Source organism: Anguilla anguilla, chromosome 3 (assembly GCF_013347855.1).
Source record: "Anguilla anguilla isolate fAngAng1 chromosome 3, fAngAng1.pri, whole genome shotgun sequence".
Classification (NCBI taxonomy): Eukaryota; Metazoa; Chordata; class Actinopteri; order Anguilliformes; family Anguillidae; genus Anguilla; species Anguilla anguilla.
Genome location: NC_049203.1, coordinates 18,992,703 through 19,004,036, shown reverse-complemented (window position 1 = coordinate 19,004,036; position 11,334 = coordinate 18,992,703). Strand labels below are relative to the sequence as shown.

Sequence of the window (11,334 nt, the reverse complement as noted above, 5' to 3'; positions counted from 1 at the left end):
AAGCAGATGCCCTGACGCACTTCATGCTTAATGTACTGGCAGACAGTCATTTTAACGCAGAGACATCAATACAAATCAACAACCAGAAAAAGAAACACCAATATCCTCTCAAAAGGACACTTTAGAACCAGCAAAGCAGCTATCCAGTGCACTCCCCCACAGTGTAAACCTTAGCCCAGGGGTGCCAAATCCTGTTCCTACGGTACTGTAGGATTTCACTTCAATCCAAACAAAGCACACCTCATTCAACAGCCAGGGATCTCATTGAGCTACTAATTAATAGAATCAGGTCTGCCATATTAGGGTTGAAAATTTACATTTTCAAATACAAATTATAAAGTAAATGACAAATACTAAAATGTGACCTGAATGGTAGATTGTTTTATTTTAGCATTGTGTACTTAAAAAAAGGGTTTTCTTCCCTTTCTCTCCTCATTTTGGAATGCCCATGATCACACTGCAACTCTCACTGCCATATACAATATCGTTCAGATACAGTATGGGACGGTTCTAGTTGGCTGGAAAGACAGCGTCTCATTGCTCACCAGCAACCAGCATAATATTTTTCACGACATGCATAAAATGGCGGTAGTCGGTTTGTGTAGCTTTGTGCACAAATTAAGAGAAACCTGAGATAAATGTTGTGCAGGCTTTCTGAAATGTGGCACCTGTAATCAAAGTCCATTCAAGTCCATTTGGACTGTCCCCACGGAGCATTTTAAATGTATTTTGCAGAACTGGATTTTTTGTTTGACCTGTTAAATCTGTTAATTTTTGTTCTCAACAAGCCTTATTGCCAAATCAATAAATAAAAGAAGTTACTGAACTTTTCATAGTCTCATATCATTGTAAGTAGACTGTTATGTACTTGCACTTCACTGTCACATTCAGTGCTGTGAAAGATTATTTGCGCATGGTTTCCTCTATCATTGCACATTATTGCACATGGGTGCTGTGGGTGATATGTAAACTTTTCTCATGAAATAAATGAAATAATAATTTGAATGTCTTTTGAGTTTACTCAGGTTCTGTTTGTGTAATAGTACATTTTGTCTAAAGATCTGAAACCGTTAAAGTCAAAACTGGAGCTTGTCATTAGGCGACTGTGACCAGGAGTTCCTCGGTGGTGGGAAGCTAGAGGCTTCATCCTGCAGGGACAAGCAGGCTTAAGCTGGCCCAGTCTACATGAAGGACTGCAGCAAAAAACACAGGCAATGACTCGTGAGATCGGCTCTCGCGCTACTTCAGGGCTCTATGGGATTTGTAGTGTAAACAATCATTGACATAGTGGTGACATAGAAGTGACATGGTGGTGCCATAAGAACACAGTAACAGTGGCCATTCTAAATTATAGAGGGGTTCATTTTTGGAAATGTAAATAAAGTGCACAAAAAATGAAAGCTGACCACGGTATAAAAAAAGAACAAGAACAGCCTGACCTTAAAAAGAAAGGACAGCAGTACTCAGTACCCTTTGAGTCCTTCTAAGGAATGCCATTGCTACAGAGTCATTAAAACAAACTTTGTCTGCATGTGCCAGCTCTCTCAGAACATTGCACACCAAACAAAGTGGGGCTTCTGATTGGCCGGAAGCACCAGCCACCTATTGGGCTGGGGGGCCGAGCCCCTTGTGGTGGGTATCCAGGCGATGAGTCAGCTCCTTGGCATACCTTTCCGGCCCTGCGGGTAGCGGCCATGGGTAGCCATGCCACCGAGCAAGAGTGTGTCACCGTGGAAACAGCCCAACAGAGTACACCGGACACCAGCATGATCTCACAGTCTGGTGTTTTGCCAACAAAAGAAAGACGTTTTCACTGAAAAAAGAATCTTGGGGGAAAACACAGGCAATACTCTGTGGCATAGATTCATTCAACTACTGTCCTTAATCAGGGTTCACCATACCAAACAAGTTTCAGAGCTTGTTAAATTGAGTAACTGGGCTTACAGCTGGTAATCACCAGACAAAAATGTCATGGCATTATTACACTGATTAGACTGTGCTAATGTTTGTAGGGCTGCAGTGCTGTTCTCTTGTGGATACCTCATATGCCCTGAAGCACAGAGAGGATTTAAGCAAGTCTGTGCTTAAATGTGAAGCTGGAGAAAATGTACTGTGATTTTATGTAATAAGGAAAAGTGAGGCATGATTAACTGGAACCTTTCTGCCATTTATAACAAGTGTAAGGAGTGGTGAATGTGCAACCATGTGACCATGCTGTGGCCAATCAGGGTTTTTGCTTTAAATGAATGGTTGCATCAAGCCTTTCTGTTTCTGAGTCTTAGTTTATCTAGCACTGTTATACTCAGACCCTCACTACCCACTTTGACCATTTTACACTTTGCATAATACAACTAATGATTTATGAAGGCTGTTTGTTTACATTTTGAATTTCATTGATAATGTCTTTTTCCACTCATTAAAGGCAAGTGTTAAAAACATAGCCTTGCTCTTCTTTACAATGTTCGTAAATGGCATTCTGCCTTTGTGATGGCTAATTTTGCAATAGCAAGGGGCTATCTGCATCTTCAAAATAGAAGATTATATGTTTTATTTGATGCAGACTACAATGGGGTTATTAATTATCATTTCAAGGATGGATAGATCTTCGATTACATTTACATTTTAAGCATTTAGCAGATACGTTCCTGGCACGATATACACAGCTTATATTCTGTGCACGTAAAAACTGTTTATGCAGCTGGATGTTTATTGAAGCAATTCAGGTCAGGTATCTTGCTGAAGGAAACAACAGCAGTGACCTGGGAATTGAGCCTACAACCTTAGAGTTACTAGCCTTGTGCCCCAACCTTTATGCTACACTTCTGGCTGCCCTATTGAGCTGCCTATGGATTTACAGAAGCGCTGATGACTGTGCACGTGGGGAGAATATTGCTCCCTGGTACAATAGTCCCTCGGATCAGCACCCTGTCTCCTGATAGGACGTCAATGGGGCCATTTTGATTGGCTGTCTAGCTGTGCAGCTCTCTGTCTCTTGGTGACAGGGACTTCCCAGCATCCTCAGAATTACCTCATCATATATACTGTATACACACAGTAAAAGGCAGCCAGACAAATTCTCCTGAAGACTCACTTAAACAAAATCCCTCTTCTGAATTCCAGTGACAGCATTACACAGAAACTGCAGCAAACAAAATTGCAAACAAGTGAAGGAGTATTGTATGTCGTGGGATGAAAAGGACTGCACTGAGATGCATTCTTATTCATGCACCACACTTGTAGTTCTGTAGCTGTCAGTCGTCATACTTTTGCTGAAAGAAATTCGAAAAAGTGCAAAACACAAAATTTATAATAATGTTATTGTTTCATACACCCATTCAAATCCCATTTTACAGCTATGCAGCATTGACTAGGACAGCATCCCTCAGTGTGTGCAGATTCCACGCATAGCAATGGAGTGAGATAGAAAGCACAAGAGAAACAGAGGCAGAAAGAGAGATGAAAAGTATGGATTATGGACAGGCAGGCGGATGGTAAGGCTCCCCTGGCCAAGCTGATTTTCACACACTGGAAGCAGTGTTCGAAGACAACAACAGTTTCTTTTTGTCCCTCGTATGTGAAATCTATTTCTGCGACGAGACAAAGATTTATTTCTTGTGTGATAAATGAACACTTTCACAAAAGTCGTTTCCTGATCTGCCTGCAAAACAGATGCAGGAGAGGGGAAACAGCAGGAAAAGGAATGACAGTGATGAATAATAGTAAAAATGAGTGATCAGTTATAGGCTACAATAAGTGTGTTGCTGGATTTGCGTGTGTTTTGCTTTTTTGAGTGTTCATGTTTTCACAGTGCGTAACACAGATAAGAAGCTTGTATAACCTATAAATAAGTTCAGAATGCTAACCATATTAATGAAAAATAAAATGCAGAATCTGCTTTGTCATCGTTCCAAGAATTTTATCTGGGGTCACATGCAACGATCACTGACGTACCCTCCCTATATAAGTCACAGGAACTGTATTAAGTGTATAAAAGGAAGTTTAACTGAATGTTTAGAGAGACAGTAGGGTGACACACTACCTCTCTTTTGCACAAAAAATAAAAAAGTTTGTACTATTGAGATTTCCAGGGAACCAACAACAGCCCTGCCAGCAACAGTGCAATAACTGTTATTCTACTGTTTAAAAACACACACACTGGGCAATTTGTTGAGAAAATAAGACACTGGAAAAGTACTGCATTGACCACATAATGGATATTTACCTATTTACTTGTTTTTTTTTTGGTTTGTTTGACTAAAGACTGTGCAGTTCCGTTTCAAATGCATTTGACCTCAATCCATAACAAGCATTGCACCATAAAAATATAACCTAAAGCCATAAATATATCAACCTGAATTAGTAGAAAAGATGGGAATGTTGGGGATGGGTGGGGAAGCCAGGTGCAGCCTAAAGAGGTGGGTCTTCAGTCTGTGTCAGACGATGGGCAATGATTCTGCTGTCCTGACTACTTTTAGAAATTTGCTCCATCACTGGGGGGCCAAAGAAGACTGGCATTGTGACTGAGAGAACCGACCACACAGCGAGAGCAGACCCAGTCACCCCGAGGCCGTGGAACGGAGAGGTCTGGCCGGGATTAATGTTTGAAGTTTGATTCAATTCAGAGAGCACTTCCCAGATGGCCCACTCACACACTACAAAGTAATCGCTCCTTGAATCTAATGCACTTTTTTTTTCTGGTTTGTCCCCGTTTTTCCATTTACCACATAAGCAGAAAGCAGTCTTTAAACTTCGTAGCTGAATACATTTAACACTTCTTGAAGTTGGACTTACTCATGAAGTGATATACTAAATGATACATTCAGATTTCAAGGCCCACAGCTGCACTGACTTGCTTGTCAGCTCTCTGGAGAGCATCACAGTTGCTCCACAGTGGACATCTGAGGCTGCATTTGTCTCTATTTAGCAGTCCAGTCATGGTCCTGGCACATGTCTGGCCAAGACCGCCAGTGAAAAGGATTTAGTCATTAACATGCAGTGCCATCCGTTTCCTTTGAGGCAGGCCGTTGTGGCCCAAAACGCAGCACAACCGATCTTTTGTGTAAATCACGCTGACCAGAAGCTCCAAGACAATTGACGGTAGAATCAGAGTAAAGATCCTCTATACAATACTTTGTGAAATGGATTACAAATGAAAGAAAGGGTCAATTTATAATGTTTTTATGTTTGGAGTGGCAAAGAGATTTCACTGTCAGTAAGATTGTGTTTGAATTTCTGATTAAATTACATGCAATATGATGCAATTATATTCGTAATTTAATAGCTTGTGATAACTATTAAACTGACAAATCATTTAATCAGTCAACCAGATAGATTACATTGACTTAATCTGTAACGACACCTGAGCATGTAGCTAGAATTCATAATCACTGCTGTTTGCAGTCACAAATCCCATGTTTCTCCTTTCAATGCAAAATCTATCATATGGTGTGATAACCTCAATATCACACTGTTACACTGTGTAACATGATGTGTTATGGACAGTCATTGAATAAAACTATTCTTAACAGATAGTTCAAAAACTGCATGTCTATATGTGTAAAGAAGGCTGTGCCAAATGGAAAGCAGAGTCATGCACACTCTGTGTTGAAGGGACACGACTCAGAAGTTACCTGGATGAGTTTTCCAAGGGGAGGTGTGCTGTCTCACTGACTGACCGCTCCATTGGTCAGTGAGGTTGATTGATAGGGATGGTGCCCAGAAGCCTTCCCCTCCCCAAACAGCCAGTGTATAAAAGCCACCTCTTTTTCTCGTTGACATTACACTCTTTGTCCCACAAAATAACTTCCTCCACTCTCCTCAACTGCAGCGCCACTGTGGTAAGTCCTGCTTTTTCATTAATTTTACTTTTATTGCCTGAAAATGCTTTTCAGTGGTACTTTTGGTAGTTTACAGTTTTATGATAGATACCCTTTTGGAACGATGTCCAGTAAGAAGTATTATTATTATTATTATTATGACGTTGTTGTTGTTTTTTTGCCCCTTCACAAATACAGCTACATTGTTACACTTGGGCCAACTGAATGTATGCAGTTCTTGTGCTTGTGTTAAAGGGGAAAAGACAGAAACACTTCACCTTTACCTGTCCTTCCTCCCTTTATTATGTTAAATTATGCTAATAGAAAGAATATTTGCATATGACCTGGTGTCTGTCCTGAAACTGATTCTGACTGCTTTATCGTAAGGTTAGCCAGTTTTAGCAATGATTGGCTGTTATGTTATACTTTTAATGTTTCCTTCTTGTTAACCAGTGTGCTAAATGTCAAATCTTCTCTGCTGTGAATACAATCAAGTGTGTCCTTATGATTGTATTTGTTTTCTAATAGGGCTTTCTAATGGTGACAACTAGTGTAAAAGATGGAGCAGTGAAATTGTTCATTTTGTTTGGCACAAATGAAATATTTTTGTGTCCACCCAGTTTGATAATGTTGTGGTCTTCAATAAAGAGGGGTGGGGGTCTGTCAATAAAATAATTTGCTGCTGTGCAAGTGAAATAATGAAATCCCCCATCGCACAACACGTTTTATAAATATTGAAGGAGAAAGTAGGATCATCGCCCTTGTACAATTGTATAAAACACGCATTTGTTAAAAGATATATGTTTCTACAGAAGAACACCTACAAAGATAAAACTATTGGGAATTTCTGAACCAAAATGTTCCTATTGTGGCATAAAAAATGTGTGCCAATTTTAAAACTTAAATATTTTTACATTAGTTGTTACTTACATTTGGGTTATCTAATTTTTAAACAGCCACAAGTAATACAACAAACTGTAGGTAAATGGAGATTTTGTTAAACTTTTTCTCTCGTTTATCTCACTCACTGACCTGTTATCTTTAGTATTATTTTATTATGAAGTGTTTACAATTTGCATTGACTCTTTATAAAGTATTAACGGTAAATTTTAACCATCACAAAAGCATGACATTGCGATTACATAGAGGGTTATGAAAGAAATAGTTGAAGTTTAGAATATACTGCATATAATGTTATGTAGTCTATCAATTTCTGAACATCATCCAGACTATGATTAACTTTTTTTATAATTAAAAGGAAAAAAAAAAGAAAACAAATATTAAAGAAAGATTTTTGCTGAATTATGGGCTCATCTTTCATACTTCATTCGTTTTCAACACAAGCTTAATTCTCATTCTGAAATCACCCAATAGTGCTATATGAAGTGTTGATTGCCTTGTAATATTTTGACTTTTGTGTTCCAGACAGAAAATCGAAATAAAAATGTCAGATTTGGAAAATTCTATTGCCACCATCATTGAAGTTTTCCACAAGTACTCGGAGAAAGAAGGAGACAAGCATAAACTGAAGAAGAGCGAACTAAGAGACCTGATCAACAGCGAGCTATCAAACTTTTTGGGGGTGGGACACAAGAACGCACGACTCTCGTAACATTGTTTTTAAACTCCTTTCAGCTTAATCTGGGCTGAACAGAAAAGATCCATGTTCACAGCTCTGTCCTCTCTCGCTTTCAGCACATTAAAGACCAGGCCACGATAGACAGTTTGATGGAGAGCCTGGATGCCGACGGAGACTCGGAATGCGACTTCCAGGAGTTCATGACTTTCATCACCATGGTTACCATCTGTTGCCACGAGTTCTTTGAACACCATGAAGACGAGTAGGTTTGAAGGGGGGTAAATGGCCTAGTTTAACAAGATGAAAGTAATGTAAACCTTTTTTAACACACATTTGTTTTGCATTTATTTGTAGTAATTTAAATGTGCCTTATCTCATGTTGCATTGGAGTCTTTATTTTATTATCTCACCTTCAATATTGTTCAGTGGAAGCTGGAGTCCCTTCCCACCATCCCTTGCATGCAGTGGATACTAATGCTTCCATGGTGTCATTCAGCAGTGACACTCAAATGTACAGTCATAAAAAAGAGTGACAACAAATGCCTTTGGTCTGCACATCTGCCTGTGTGGCATCTACAGTTCCAGTTAACAATATGAGGCAACAGAAATGAATACATTTTATACATCAAAGATATAGATATAGTTACAACACAAGGGGGTGGGTTTTTCATAGGAAACATAAGCAATTTTACATTTCAAATAAACAAATATATTTCATGAACATAATTAGACATGTTTGTCACAAATGGGAAACCAAAGGAAACACAAAGCAACAATCATCAGCTGTGGCTTATCCATCAATTAGTTTGTGTTTATAATGGTATAAAGCCATTTACAAGCAGGTTACCACATGGACCTTCACTATGGACAATGCAAAATCATAATTTATAAACATAAATTGAATTCTACAGTGGAGCCTCTACACAATATCGACAATACACATCTCAAACCACAGCAAGAAGACTGCGCATTCATAACATTTTTAGACATGAATTTTGCTAACCTGTCTGCATGTAGAGATGCAATGCCTAGAAAAGGAAATATCTCTGTTGTATTTAATCTCATATCAAGCTTGTAAGCAAAATTGGGTGACATTAAAAGTAAGGAATTCTACTGTTTTGCCCTTGAATTAAATGAGTCCATGGATGTGTCTTTGTATTTCCTTTGCTGGGTGGACTTTACACAAAGTGTCCAGCCAAAAAGATTTCATAAAGCACGTGCTATGCCTTCTACAACATTCTTTAGAAAATGCAATGACTTATGAAGTTTTGACCATTTTTAACCCATGTATTGCAATTCAGTGTTTTAATTCAGAATGTTATAGAAGACCTGGGATAATAATAATAATAATAATAATTTTGTGCTTAATGCTGTTTTTTTCCAAATACCATGCTTCACTGACAAATGGCATCATCACTCCAATGTATGAAACACTGCCCTCTGGTGGAGAAACAACAGAAACGTCAGATCCACGCCCATACAGATATACAGTACCTATACAGTAGGATAGTGGCTCCCTACCTCAGTCCTGGGGGCCCCCTGTGTATGTTAGTTTTCATTCCAACCACAAGTGTAATCCCAGAATTTTAACAAGCTGTTATTTTTTTCTTAGTCAGGTGCTTTTCCTGTTTAGAGGGATTATGTACCCTCTTAAGCCATATTATGTCTGAAATAGCTTCTCATTCCACAAAGAATAACATTCCCATGTTGATGTTTTGCTACACTGTGCTACACTGCAAATGATTACACAGAAGAGACAACTTCTTTGAACAAATGAAAGCCAGAGGTAAATAAATAGGCTTCTAATTAGGTTGTTGAACACGTGTTTAATTTCTTACATAATTTTTTTAAATTAAACTCATTAACGCAATGCAGGTTTGACTCATTATCATTTGCTTTGTCTTTGAATTCTTCATTATCTTCCAAATGGTTTGATTTAGTGGCCGGGTGTTCACACTTTCACCAATTAGGAGCCTATTGATTCACCACAGTCATTTTTTATGCAATTGTTCGCAATATAACACAGTATTCATGATATGAACATGGAAATTTGATCCTTTATGGCATGCATAGCTATTTCTGACATAATGTGGCTTCAGAGGGTAAATAATCTCACTAAACGTGAAAAGTACCTAATCAAAAAAAGAAACAGCTTGTTAAAATTCTGGGATTGTGATTGTTCGGAACAAAATCCAGAATACACAGAGCAGCCCCAGGACCCCCCAGGCATTTGGGAACTCCTGCTATTGGACAACACTGCCCAATCCTGTTCCTGGAGATCTAACATATGTAGGTTTTCATTTTAACCCAAATTTGGCACACCTGATTCTATTAATTATCTCAACATGATCTCTAGCTGTTGAATGAGGATGGTAGATCTTCAGGTACATGACTGGGCAGCCCTGCTATAGTAGAACCTGTAAGGTAAGAATTCAATGGGAGAAGAGGTATTTTGAACACATATTGACTGAGGTTATATAAAACAGTACTGTGCCTTAATAATAATAATAATAATAATAATAATAATAATCATAATAATAATAATAATAATATTATTAGATAGGCTGCTCATTTTGTAACCATAAATCTTAGTTTAAGTAGTTTATTAGTTTGAACCAATAATCAAACCATGGATAATGATGGTTTGATAAGGACATTCATCCTCCCTGAAGACACTGAAAAGCCCAGCAGGCCGACGGTTTAATGAATGGATGCAGTGGCAGGCAGAGGAGAACCTGTGCTTATCTGCACTCCACTGAATTGATGGAAGCCATTTCAGTGTTGAAAAGAAAGGACCTCCTAAAGCAACTGAAACAAGAAAGACTAGGGCATTAATTTCATTTTTTTTATTTTTTTATGTCAACACTCTAGCAAATGTCTCCTCCTTACTGTTGGGCAAAAAAATAAAATCATTCTCACGCTTGGTATTCTGGAAGAGAAATGATCCAATTATTTCAACAGGCATGATTTAAAAAATGAGCCAGGTCCTCTTATGGTACAAGAACTGTGTATCATAAACTAAAAGCCCCAGGGCCCTTTCAATTGTTTAAACGTTGGTGAAATTTGACGTGACATTTTAATCTATTCCATCTTCGGCTACAGCTTGCTCTTGGTGTGTTTCTCCAACTCAATTAAACCTGAAGTTGTCCCCTTGACAAACGTATTTGAGATACATAGCTTTATCCATGCCATTGTCTCATAAAAAGAAAGAACACTGGCAGATAAGACAGATAAGGAGACAAACTTATGAAAAATGTATGATAATTGTATTTGTTGAGCTCCTGTGGCACATTGCTTTCAAGATCTCTTCTCTAATGCAGTGCTGTCATTGATTTAGCACAACCTGGCTGGCAGTCATGCATGGAATTATTGGGGGTTAGCTTTAAAATTCTCCGGGGTTGCAAAATTAATCCCAGAAATATCTCTCTGTCAAATAGATTTCCTTTTTTGCCTCGACCTTTGATGCTTAAACTTTTGGCCGGGTTTTCCAGGTGTGTAAATCAGTGGCTAAACGGACAGTAAACCTGTAGAACACCGAGGACTAGAAGTGCTCCTGTGTGCATTAGATCACTAAAGCATCAAATCATTGCACATTTTATGTTCATTTGCACTGATCCCACCCTTCAGACACTAAAACACAATTTGCTAGCATTAAACACAATTGAATTACCACATATGTCCTGCGGTAAGTAAGGGCACAGGCTAGCTTCTGCCAACAACTGTTATCACTCTGGATCTTCAAGTTGCTAGAGGAAGGGGGAGGGATTTAATTTACGCCGCCAATATAAAATATTCTTGGGAAGAAGAATTCATTACTGGCAGACGTCTGCAAATCAACCTACTATACCAGCTCTTATTGACATATGTTCTATTTGCTAGAGTAAGCTATCTCTATCTTGCAAGCCTGCTACAATGAAGAGATAAACATGACTATGGGCT

General features: G+C 38.6%; 1 protein-coding gene across 2 annotated transcripts; it reads left to right on the top strand.

Annotated features, from left to right (window-relative positions):
- Positions 1-5,705: 5,705 nt before the first annotated feature.
- Positions 5,706-8,541, top strand: LOC118222366 (protein S100-B-like). Of its 2 annotated transcripts, none has more exons than XM_035407907.1 (3): positions 5,706-5,837; positions 7,242-7,398; positions 7,512-8,541. In XM_035407907.1, exons 2-3 carry the CDS (start codon positions 7,261-7,263, stop codon positions 7,659-7,661), a joined length of 288 nt encoding a protein of 95 aa, XP_035263798.1. In that variant the 5' UTR covers positions 5,706-5,837; positions 7,242-7,260; the 3' UTR covers positions 7,662-8,541. The 2 variants fall into 2 exon arrangements, with proteins under 2 accessions (XP_035263798.1, XP_035263796.1); XM_035407905.1 differs by having other exon boundaries at positions 5,766-5,837; positions 7,246-7,398.
- Positions 8,542-11,334: the final 2,793 nt, after the last annotated feature.